This window comes from Argiope bruennichi, chromosome X1 (genome assembly GCF_947563725.1).
Source record: "Argiope bruennichi chromosome X1, qqArgBrue1.1, whole genome shotgun sequence".
Taxonomy (NCBI): Eukaryota; Metazoa; Arthropoda; class Arachnida; order Araneae; family Araneidae; genus Argiope; species Argiope bruennichi.
In genome coordinates, this window is record NC_079162.1 from 132,389,904 (window position 1) to 132,402,837 (window position 12,934).

General features: G+C 30.6%; 1 protein-coding gene across 4 annotated transcripts in view; it reads right to left on the reverse strand.

The window, feature by feature from the left end:
- Positions 1-12,934, reverse strand: part of LOC129958702 (ATP-dependent RNA helicase DDX19A-like) — a 90,361-nt gene that overhangs the window by 39,101 nt on the left and 38,326 nt on the right. For 2 of the 4 annotated variants that reach the window (XR_008783286.1, XM_056071349.1), the window contains exon 1: positions 3,772-3,902. The exons of 1 other annotated variant lie outside the window; for it this stretch is intronic. Coding sequence is in view for 1 of the 3 variants with exons in the window: in XM_056071349.1 (XP_055927324.1) it covers positions 3,772-3,795 (24 nt within the window). In the remaining 2 variants the exon portion in view is untranslated. Of the gene's footprint in view, positions 1-3,392; positions 3,529-3,771; positions 3,903-12,934 lie in introns of those variants that run through there. One more of the 4 variants, XM_056071350.1, reaches the window with a different exon arrangement.

Consider the following 12,934-nt stretch of genomic DNA (forward strand, 5'->3'; position numbering starts at 1 on the left):
TATCCATAGGATATTAAAAATTCAGCAGCATTTGGAATTATATAGTTTAGTTATGAAGTAACCAACAAACAGGGAGAAAGAAATTATATTTCATTTCAGTATAGTTCTATTTCGTAATCTAAGAATATGTAATTATGAAGTATGAATTCTTTTGACAAGTTTAATGCATGAATAAATTCTTACTTAAGGGATAATATGCTACTGTATCATATATATTTAGATTTTGTAGTCAAATTGCTATCAGTAATAATTCAGTATGGGCATAATTATAGCTTAATGAATTAGATCATAAAAAACAGATATTTCTAAAGTTAAGTATGTATAATTTACATGTTATATTCACTCAATTGGTTTCGGCTGTATCCATACAATTCTGTTAAAACAAAATAATTCTTTCTAGCATACTTATATTGGAAAAGAGTAACAATGGCAGCTGCATGATTTTATTAGATTAGCCAGATTTTAGTAAAGGAATTATCATAATGAAATAAAATATAATAAATTAGAAAAGCATGCAAATTTTCTGCCAAAAAAGAAATCATTGGATGAATAAAATGTCATTTCCTTTCTTCCATGTTCAGCAACAAGGAAAACAAGCCATAAGGTGGCTATACATATGCTGCATTATCCTATTACCCACTCTTGTATAGTATTTATATTCTAATTTTCCCAAATAACTCCACAGATAAGTAATCAAAACAGTCCATAAAGGTAACAATTTACACATATTTTCAATCATCATGCTGGTTTTATTGCTAATCAACCAAAAATAACAGTAAAATACAACATCCAATTTACTTGTCCAATAGGTTAGTCTGCCAGAAGTTGCATAAATTACAGGCTGAACGGATTGTAACTGAATCAAGTGTCAATCATTCTGCAGATTTTTAGACCTGTAAACCTTTGCTCAGTAATCAAATTCAGACAAAGTTCACTTATTCTGAATGTTTATAATACAGTAAATCTAAGGTTAAATTTGAACGATCAGATTTCTTGAAACCTAGCATTACTCCTTTCTGATATGGTGAAGATTTTTCTAACAAAAATCTTAATTTATCTTCAACACAGAAGCAGACAATCTTGATGGAAGGGGAGGAAGGCAATTGACCCTTAGTGTCACAGTAATCTGATCCAGTAAACATTCAATTATTTTTCATTACTAATATTTAAATTAGTCAAATTTAAAAACCGAGATATGCCAAAAGGTACCACTGCAAAATTTATTATAGATTAAAGTACACAAACTACAACTATTTGTAATAAATAAATATAAAATAAAATGCAAATTAAAATAAGACCTTTACAGCTATTACCTTAAGAACAGTTAACAAAAGCTTGACCATATATGGTTATCTCTGCCACTCAGTGTTGTGGCAAGTTATAATCACAATACATTGAAATGAATGTCAGCATCATTAATGCTTATCATTCATATTAATATCTTTCCCCATCTTTAACATCTGACAATTAATCAAAGGTGGTTTACAATTTTGATGATCATCTTTTGATTTGCAATACCTGTGATACAAATAATTTACAGCTATCAGCCCACACACATGATCTTTTGAAATCATCCTTTCTCCTTTTTTGTTTACGAATTCTAGGAATTTTTAAAACTTTACATCTGTTACTGTTTATATCTTCACAAAGGAGCTAGAAGATGACTTGAATAGCAGAAATCAATTAATATTTCTCATTTCTTACTGAAGAGTTGGGGTCAAATTGACCCCTGTATGCATTAGTGTTTCAGATTCTTTAAATGTTATGGCTATAACAGCAGATGAATGTGAACAATAAATTCAGAGATCTTCTCGCAAGTGTTCTGATTGATAGTGAAAATGACTGTAACTCGGATTTTGAATACTCTGGAAAATCTGATCGAAAAGTCTTTTCCTGCTCATAAAAATATAGCAAATCTTATATAAAATGCATTCTTTTGTAATATTAATAAGTTAACAAAAAAGTTAAGTTAAAATAAGTCCATGTGCTGAAGGGTTATTAATGCTTGTAGCATAGTAATGAAAATATTTTTAGGCATCTTAAAATAAAAACGGCTTAAAGATATTGAGCACTTCACAATTTGAAGAAATTAGATTCACATCTAATATGTCATAGAAAATTCATAGATATTAAAGTTTTTCTGATTTCATATGATGGCAACCAAGAATGCAAATAAAAATCTAGGATAATTTAAGCAATATTTCAAACTGTTTGACATTTCATGCTTTCAATATCTCTGCTACTATTCAATCATCAAGAAATCTAGTAAATAATATTATCTTATTTCTCTCTATTATATAACCAATCAAATTTATTATTCAAATTTCATTTTCCATATTTCTTAAATTTAAGTATCAGTAATTTTTTAACATTTTGTCATATTGTCATTCATCTTACAGGAATGGTACATAAGAGTGAAAATTATATATTTATGAGTATTAATGATTAACTGTGACTATATCCTAATTATCATTATTATCTATTTATTGATAATTAGTCAAAAGCCAGTAATATTGTTTCAATGCAGCCAAAGGACTGCCTTTTTTTTAAAGCAACATAAGGCTATAATGTTTTGCGTTACTCTACAGAAAAAATAAGATTGCAACAGAAAACTATTTAATATTGTATTAAAATGTTATATTAAATGAAATGTTAAATTTTAATATTTCAAATATTCTATCCGATTTTTAATTACCAAATTCTATAAAGTATCTAAATCAAAAGAACATTCAAAGTACTCATACCTTCAAGATTTGACTTAACTAAAACTTAATTTTTCTTTCTCAGCAAAAACACACTGCATTACAATTATCATTTTCAAACTACTGTTGCGAAAAATGTACTTATACTCATAAATAATAGTACTCTTATGCAAATTTATATTGTTGTGTGTACTTTCATTAAAGTAAGGAAAACTCAATTGACTTAAAGATAGAATTATGCTCATAATGATAGAAATTAGACATTACTATAAAAACAGGAAATGAATAAAATAAGTTATCAAGAAAAACTTTTAATATTTGATTTGAATATATGACTAACGATTAACAGCCTCATAATAAATAATTATACTAGATAATATGGCAAAATCATTAAACGCTTTATTTAATACTACATGCGAAGTTTATCAGCCGCTGCAGTACATTAGTATAAAAGTGAATTTAAAACAGTGAGTTTGGGATGTATAGCAACAAAAACTGTTATATCCTGTTTACAAATATAGACACAATAAATAAATTCGTCATCACACACAAAAATCACAATGATTAGGAAGTGTAAAGCGATTAATAAACAGTATCTCTGATACAATTCAATCCATATTTATGCAATTAAAAAAAATTCCTGTAATCAAATACAAAAAATAAACAAAAAATCAGTATTTTGTTCCTCACCCCTTCTTTTTAAATAGCCTAATAGTTTAAACGTCAGAAAATAAAAATTCTATAACAGAAACATTAACTTCATCGCAATATACTCCTCATTGACTGACAGATTACCATTTGCTTGAAAGCATACGAAACTACGTGAGTCACGTGATGTGAATACTCACAAAGATTAGAAGAAAGTACCGTGCTAAGTATAACCTTTCAGTGATTGGCCAATCCCAGCTCGCGAAAATATCCCGCTATGTTATGAACATATATGAATCGTACATAAATGTAATCGTATATGTGATTGCCTAAAGTGCAAAGGTATTGATTGTGTATGTTTACATTTCGGAGCCCTCAGAAGCAGAAATTATTGGAATAGAAATAAACAACAAATACATACGAAAATAACTAATGATATACGCATGAGAAGAAAATATTTTGTGAAAACTGAAACTCTCCAAAGAGGTTGAGATTTATCAATTTTTCTTCATGCAGTTCTTCACTGTTTGTTTACATTCGGGTTACGGAGTGTCGTTTTGATATCAGGAGTTCGGTTTGAGCCGGCGTCAGTGACAGTTGTTTTCCCTCCGTTCCTTGTGCCTTCAATCCTTACGGCCGTATTCACCAACCGTTGTTAAACATCAGCTGATGATTAAACGCTGATCAGCAGTCAAATCGGTATTCACCAGACCAAATTGATTGTCTGTTTCCCCCTGTTTTGCCCCATTTTTTGATTCACGGACTTCCGATAATCAAATTTGATCAACGGTTTTCCGCAAGTTGTCAAGAAGGACAACTGTTACATTAGTTTTCAAACAAACATGGAGGATTTAGATACACTGGAACTATTGCAGTTTATATCAGATAGGAGGTGAATAATTTACACTGACAGAGTATCTGACTTGGATTTGTTAGATGAATATGATTTTGTTTCGAAGTACAGACTTCCCCGTAATTCTGCTGAATGCATTTTATCTTTGAGGAGGAGAAATTAAGCACCAATATTTTACGAAACAGTGCTGTAACTACTGAAGAGAAATTGTGTATTGCCTTACGTTTTTTTGCTTCAGGAAGTCATCAACAAATAATTGGCGATTTCAATCAAACTAGCCAGTCATCATGTTGCCGGGCTATAAATGAAGTATCTAGATGTATAGCTGAAATGAGGCCAAGATTCATTTACCTACCAAATAATGAATCTGAGCGACTTGAGGTATGTTTGCATTAATCTCTTTTATATCCTTCATATGGGAATCCCTTTTTATTATTATTATATCCGAGTCGATTTTTGATTATTATTTTCTAGAATTAAAATAATAATAATACAATTATTTTGTAGAATTAAAATAATTGTATTATTCCTTGGAACATTCAATTTTTTGAAGCAAATGAATTATAATTAAAAGAATTTGCTAAACTTATTAATACCTTTTAGATAACTCATCAAGTTTTGAATGATTATATTGTTTTTTGTCAAATGATTGTTCCTTAAGATGCTTCCATAAAAAACATTTTATTGCATATTTCTATCTGGTTAATATAATGACTTGCTAGTAAAATAAGTTGTTTTGTATCTATACATATTCATATCATTTGTGTAGTCTTATAGTTTTTTTTAATTATGTTATTATGGCGATATAAGTTATTAAAAATTGATAATGTATGTATGTAATATTTTTTCAAATCATTTTTAATTAACTTTTAATATTACTTTTATAACTAGAGTTCATCTTTAACAGTTTTTTGCATTTGTCATGCTATAAGAAAAGTTTCCTATTCTTTACTAAGACAATGTTACATGTTAATCAATTTTAACCTTGTTCCTTTTATTGTTCAATTTTTTAAATCTGTAAAAATATAATCAAGTATTAAAGATTATTTGCAGTATAAACTTAAAATTTTCATTATGCTTTATTCCATATTGAAAAATTCTTATTTCTCCACCCCTACAGTTATACAGCTGTATATCAAAGATTATGGCTGATTTTTGTATGAATATTTAAAGCAAGAAGGGTTTTTGAAAAACGACCACTTAAATAATAAATATGTTTTCCTTGAACTAATAATATTTTAAGATTAGGTAAAAAAATATTCTTTCTGTAGAATATTTTCCAAAGTTATCTGAAATAACTTACAAATTTTTTAGAATACACATTTCTAGTGATTGAGAATAGAATATCTTATGTCTTTTTTTTTATAATAGGTGTACTGTATAAATGAATTCTAAATTTAGATTCAAAAAATGGTATTTTTGAATTATATCAAATATTTGTGTTTATACTAGCAATTTTTAAGTATGTCATGTAAGTATTATTGTTAAATTAGTAATTTTTTTTTCATTACAGTTATTTATAATATTATAATTAATTCTTATTTCACATTTCTCAGATTAAAGACTTGCCAAGATATGGAAGAAATAAGGAACAGCCTTTTCCTTTTGAAAAAAAGAAGAAGAAAAGCAACAAACGAAGAAATCTTTTTCATCTGTCTGGTGATGATTATACAGGATTGCTTTTTGTATTTTTGAAACTTTCCTGTATGACTCATTTCCCTGACTGTACACTGTTTTCATATGGATATATAAGTTTTTTTTAGTAAATTGATTTTTTATGTTATTATTTATATTATAGAAAAAGAATTATTGCAGTTTTTATTATGATTAATAATAAGAAATTTAAAGAAATTACTTTTGTTACTTATAAATTGTGTGATATAATAATGTGCTTAGTCGCTCAATATAGCTAATCTCTTTTACAACATCAGTTTACTTCAGCTTTAATCTTCAACAATGTCTATAAAATTAACATTTTTTAAAGAGATCAAATCATGATACATTTATAAAATTTATTGAAAAAAGATGTCAAATTTTGGAAAATTTGCAAAGTAATATCGTTCAATCACCAAAATCGAAATTTATTTCCCGAAGTTCTAAACCACGTACTTTAGTAACAAAGGTAAATGACACTTCATCAAAGTGTGCTGTTGTCGTCTACCAGCAAATCATTCTATCTATAAATGCAAAAGTTTTCTTGATTTAAAAGCTGTGGAACGTTTTAATATGGTTAAAAAAACTCTCCCTCTGTGTGTTGTGCTTAAAACCAGGGCACAAATTAGCTTTTTGTAGCCAATCTAAGTACTTGTGTAACATTTGCAATGGTAATCATAATTATCTCTTGCACAGACATAGCAAACCTTCGATCGGAGGAGAAAATGTTGCTCATTCCGATGCAATTCCTTCGGAGCCGAGGACTGATTTATCCCCAACAGATGTGACTTCGGCCGCTTCACAGCATACTTTCTCTGCCTGCTTACTTATAAAAAATAAAAGCGTTCTGCTTCCAACTGCAATAGTAACTTATTCAGAATATTTATGGCCACTTCTCGAGAGCTAGAGTAATACTAGATAGTGCTTCTCAGGCAAATTTTGTAACAAAGCAGTTTGCTGACAGCGCGAATTTGCGAAAACAAAAAATAAATACATCGGTTTCTGCATTGGGAGGAATTTCTTCTTCGATTGAATATGAGGCTGTTGCTAATATCGCCAATTGTAATGGATCTTTCTTTTTATCACAAACCTTTTTTTTAATAGATAAAATTACGGATATGGTTCCGGCAACAAATGTTAATTTAGAGAATTTAGAAATTCCACAGGTTATGCTTGGGGATCCGGAATTTACACGGAGTTCCAAAATCGATGCACTTTTGGGTGCTGAAACCTTCTTTGAAATTGTTACGGGTGAACAAATACGTTCATCTCTAAATTCATTAATATTTCAAAATGCTGTATTTGGTTATGTCGCTGGTGGCTATATAAATACAAACAATCAAGAGCCATGTACTAATAATTTATGTAGTTTAGTTTCTCGAAATGAAAATATTGAAAAAGTAATCGAAAAATTCTGGTAAGTGGAAAATGTTAGTGAAGAAAATACTATTCTTAGTACAGAAGAAGAGTTTTGCGAGGCGCATTTTAAAGAAACCCACACTAGAAATAAGGATGGTCGATTCGTAGTTAAAATGCCGATGAAAGAGAAGAAGGTTTGTTGGGTGATTCTAAAGCCTTAGCCAACGTTAGATTTAACCAAACAGTTAAGCGAATGCATAAGAATTCCATGATGCAAAATTTATATAAGGAATTTATTGCAGAATATGAGGGTTTGGGTCATATGGAAAAAGTGAATAATGACCTTTCTGAAGGATCGTATTATTTGCCGCATCATCAAGTTTACAAACCTGAAACTCTCAAAATTCCTAGACACATCTTGACAGAATCTTATGAAAGAACTGTTATAGTAGGTTATGCTGATGCTTCTGAAGCTGCTTTCGGAGCGGTAGTTTATATGAAAACTATTATGGAAGATGGCACAGCTGTCAATAAACTTATTGCCAGTAAATCAAGAGTCGCTCCAATCAAAGTAATTTCGATCCCTCGTTTGGAGTTGTCAGCGTGTCCCCTTCTCTCGCAGTTGATAGAGGGAATTCGTCCTTCTCTTCAGATGCTAATCAGTGAAATAATCTGTTACACAGATTCAACAATTGCACTTGCCTGGATAAAGACACCTCCATATAAACTAAAAACTTTTGTTGCTACTCGGGTATCAAAGATACAAACTCTAACAGAAAACCTCCAGTGGAAACATATTTCTTCCCAACTGAATCCTGCTGTAATATCTAGAGGTTTGAACCCTCATGAACTCTTAACCAACGACTTATGGTGGTGTGGTCCTGACTATTTACCGGACTCTAAAAATTATTTTAGTGTTGAACTTGATGAGTCTGCAATTTCAGATGAACAATATCTGACTGAACTTAAATCACAGTCAAACATTAGTTTATCTTCTGTAAATAATATTTCATTTCTTGAGGATTTTTTAGCCATAAGTAATGACTATGTAAAATTAATTCGTGTATTTAGTTTTATTTGCAGGTTTTTATTCAATATTAAGAATAAAACAAAAATTACCGGTCCAATCACAAATAGTGAATTGGAAAGAGCAAAAAAGAAATTAATGGAGATTATTCAGGTAAGTGAATTTTATAAAGAGATAAAGGCCCTAAAAAACGGAGAAACTTTGAAGAAGGGTTCTATAAGTCACTTAAATGCGTTTTTAGATGCAAACAATTTGTTAAGAGTAGGTGGTAGATTGGTTCATGCAGATGTTAGTTATAATCATAAACATCAGATAATACTGCCTAAAAAAGCACAAAATTATCACTCTAATTTTCCAGTATTATCACTTAAAGAACTTTCACGCAAAACCTCAATCATTATTACATTTTGTTCGGCAAGAATTTTGGCCCATTGGAGGCAAAAATATCACAAGAAAGGTTGTGCGCAACTGTATAACTTGTTTTAGGTCCAAACCTACTCCCTTAGAGCAATTAATGGGGAATTTACCTCCAGAGCGAGTAAATCCCAACCCTGTATTTTCTAACACAAGTGTAGACTTTTGCGGTCCATTTTTCATAAGGTACAAAAATCAAAGAAAGGGTAATTTACATAAGGTGTACGTAACTATTTTCGTTTGCCTAGTTACTAAGGCTATACATCTTGAAATAGTTTTTGACTTGACATCACAAGCATTTATTGCTTGCTTGAAAAGATTCTTCTCACGTCGAGGGAAATGCTCAACCTTATTTAGTGACAATAGTAAAACCTTTATAGGAGCCAACAAAGAATTGAAAAAACTAGTTTCACTTGTTAATTTTCCTGATGAAAATTTATCCAGATTTTTGTCAATGGAAAATATCTCATGGAAATTTCTTCCCCCTAGGGCCCCTAATTTCGGAGGACTCTGGGAGTCTGGAGTTAAGTCCTTCAAGCATCATCTAAAAAGAACTGTTGCCGATGCAAAATTATTTTATGAGGGATTTTTAACTGTTGTTACTCAAGTAGAAGGCATCCTAAACTCAAGACCTATTTCACATTTATCTTCCGATGCTTCGGACTTAGAACCATTAACTCCAGGCCATTTTTTAATAGGCAGGCCCATAAATTCTATCCCAGAGCCTTCAGTAATAAATGAACTAGATAGTAAATTAAGCCGTTGGCAAAGACTGACAAAAATAGTAGAAAAAATCTGGAAACGCTGGTCGATTGACTATCTAAATCATTTGCAAGACCGAAAAAAATGGCGATTTTCAAAAAATAATATTAAGGAAAATGATATGGTTTTACTAAAGGAGGATAACCTTCCACCTTTTAAATGGTGTCTTGGAAGAATAAGCCAAGTTATTCCCGGACAGGACGGCAAAATTCGTGTTGTAATTGTCAAAACTAAAAATGGTCATTTTAAAAGACCAATCTCTAAAATTTGCCTCCTACCCATTCAGACTTGATTTTCTAATCTGTACATAAAAAAAAACTGTATATTATTTTGTACATAGTCAAATGGTTATTTTCTATTTTTACATATTTAATTGTGCATTTATGGTTCATACTTATTTATATTTCTATGTCTTTTTGATATATATTTTGATGTTTGAACTCGGAAAAAAAATATTTTGTTGTATATTGTTGATTATAACTTTGAATCTTGAATTGTAACTTGTGTTGCATAAATACGCAACGCGGGGCGGAATGTTACCGCCTTGTTGGCGCTTTTTGTAAAGAAGGTAGCAAACATACGCTGGCTTAGCTTCAGCGATAAAATTATTGTAACCCTGCTGACATGGGATCAGTTTTCAAAAACAGCTTCGTACTGAGTTCGTTGCGGGGTCGTTGCACCTCGAAGAAATAAAAGGTTGGCTTTCGAATTGTCGTTTCATTTTAAAAAGAATACAGTCCACTTATTAAAAAATTGAAATGAACCAGCTTAAACTTATGGTAAATTCGTACCAATATCCAAGCAATGCCCTTTTACTCTCAAATGAGTAACATATATATTTTTCCTTATCTTTTTATTTCAATAAAGCAGCTTTAGAATGAAGAGAATTAGAATGTGTTTTCTTAGTAATTTGAAACATTTATTTTAACATTTGCTACTAATGAAAAAGATGTAGGAATTTATTCTTAGATGCAGTGTAAATATTATAGTGAAGAATTTTTTTAAAAAATATTTTTCTCTTACAATCAATTATTTTTATAATATACTATTTTTTGGGGGAAAAAAAGATTCCAAAAGTATATTTATATAAACAAACAAGCAAGTTTTATTTAGTAAGGAACTGTTTCGTACTTTCTTCTGATCTACAATTTCATAAATAAAAATTTACATCAAGAGAGAAATGTTAAGTTTTCTATAAAAAGCGCTATATATTTCATTAGTAGATATAATGAAATAGGTCAGAATTTTTTTCCTCGAAATTATCTTTTTGTTATGATATTTATTTTTTGTATGCAAATAATTGTATCAAATTATAGATTTAGAAGCAGATGCTCAATTTTTATTGTTTAACGCTGAAAAGAAAAAACGCAGAATGTCAAATGTTGATTTAATCCCATTTTTATTGAGGACATATAATGTTCTAATATCTGACTGGATATATTTATTGGCGGTTTTCATGTGTATAAATGTTCTCAATCTGTTTGTAAATAATTTCTGTTGGGAAACGACAGTTATTTTGTTGTTGTTGTTGTTGTTTACGCTGAGAAACAGAAAGAAAAAGAAGCTTGAAAAATTTATTTTTCCAGGTTTCTTTTTTCGAAAGAAACATGAAAAGAAAGAAAAAAATGATATAATTATTATTTTCTCGCATACCAAATTTTTAAAAAAATTTAACTCTGCCAAATTTTTTGATAATTGAACTTTTTAAAAACTTTCAAAGAGTTGAAGGAATCTCTTAATTTAATACCTTATACCCCTTATGCTTTTCCTCCTCAAAAATAAATAATTAAAAATCACTTTCGAAATTATTTCTGGCTCGTTTTTTATATACATAATAACAACAGAAAAGAGAAGAGCTAGATGAATGAAATTTGGAGTGCAGTTTTATCACTAAGAAAACACAAAATTTACTTGTAAATTTTATGAAACTTTTGGCATATTATTTACTAAATTATGTCATGATATTAAGAAATTTATTGTGTTTTATAATATTATTTGAATTTTAAAGTGGTACAGAATAGTTTTGTGGAATAATATGCCCCGAAGTTATTGAGTAAAATTTAAAAAATTTGATTAATTTTATTTTTATTTATTATTAATTAAAAATCTAATTTAAATTCTGGAAAATTCCTTCTTAGCTTCAATTACTTTATACGTCTGCCTACGTAACTACAGATGTTCTGCCTTCATTGTTTTGAGTCATTTTTGTATCACAGAATTTATAGATTTTCTAATTATAAACATTAACATATTAAAATAGTCATAAGGATGTATATTTGATCATGCAAAAAAATAGCACATAAAATTGGTTAAATTGCCGAATTAAAAGGGGACCCCACTCAAAGATGTTACAATCAGCAGACACGCAGATACTATTTTTATAATATACTCGAAGATGAAAAAAAAAAAAAAAAAAAATCAGAGAAACAATGCCCGAGAAATAATAGCACAAAATAAAATTACAGATTTCTATAGCCAAGCTTTTCTTAATTATGTTAAATAAAAATATAGATAAACGCGAAATTATTTTTTAGTTCCTTTTAAATTATAACATAATTTAAAGACAATTAGTGGTATTATAAATAGTAATTCAGTATCTCAGAAAATGAAGTATTTATATAATTAGTTACAGATGATGAGTAAACAATTTTTAACGGGTCTCACCCTAAAAACTTGTCTGGGATCACCAGAAGCCGTACCAATTCCAGACATGACAGCACAGACAGTAGCACAAAAATTTTTTAAGCACTGGATAGCCAGATTTGGTTGTCCTGCAAGGATTACTACTGACCAAGGCAGACAGTTTGAGAGTGATTTGTTCCGTGCTCTCTCTCAGCTACTAGGAATTAAAAGGATCAGATCTTCTCCTTATCATCCTCAGGCCAATGGCTTGATCGAAGAGTTCCACCGCCAATTAAAGGCAGCTTTGAAAGCCTACAACACAGATCAGTGGTCTGCAGCACTGCCCACCTTGTTACTCGGATTCCGGTCCGTCTTCAAAGAGGATCTGCAAGCAACGACAGCTGAGCTGGTATATGGCAAGTCTCTGCGACTACCAGGTGAGTTTTTCGATCCAACTCCTGGAGACGCATCACCCAAGCAGCTCGTGGAGGACTTGAAACACCATTTTGCAACGATGAGACCAGTTCCAACTTCCTGTCATGGACAAAGAACTATCTTTGTACATCCTCACCTCAACGAGTGCTCACATGTATTTGTGAGACACGACGGTGTGCGTAAACCCCTACAAGCACCATATGATGGACCATACAAAGTTCGTGTCAGACGAGAGAAAACGTTTGATCTCGAGATCAAGGGAGCTTCCCATACCATCTCTATAGACCGTCTGAAACCTGCTTTTATTATTCCTCCTGAGTGTTCCAGTATACCACCAGCCAAACAAGAAGCAAGTTCTACTACTGAGTGTACCAAGACACTTCCAGCTAAGGCATCCATCGTCGTTCCAGCAAGACAAACAACTCGCACAGGGCGACAAGTTCGACCCCCACGTCGTTA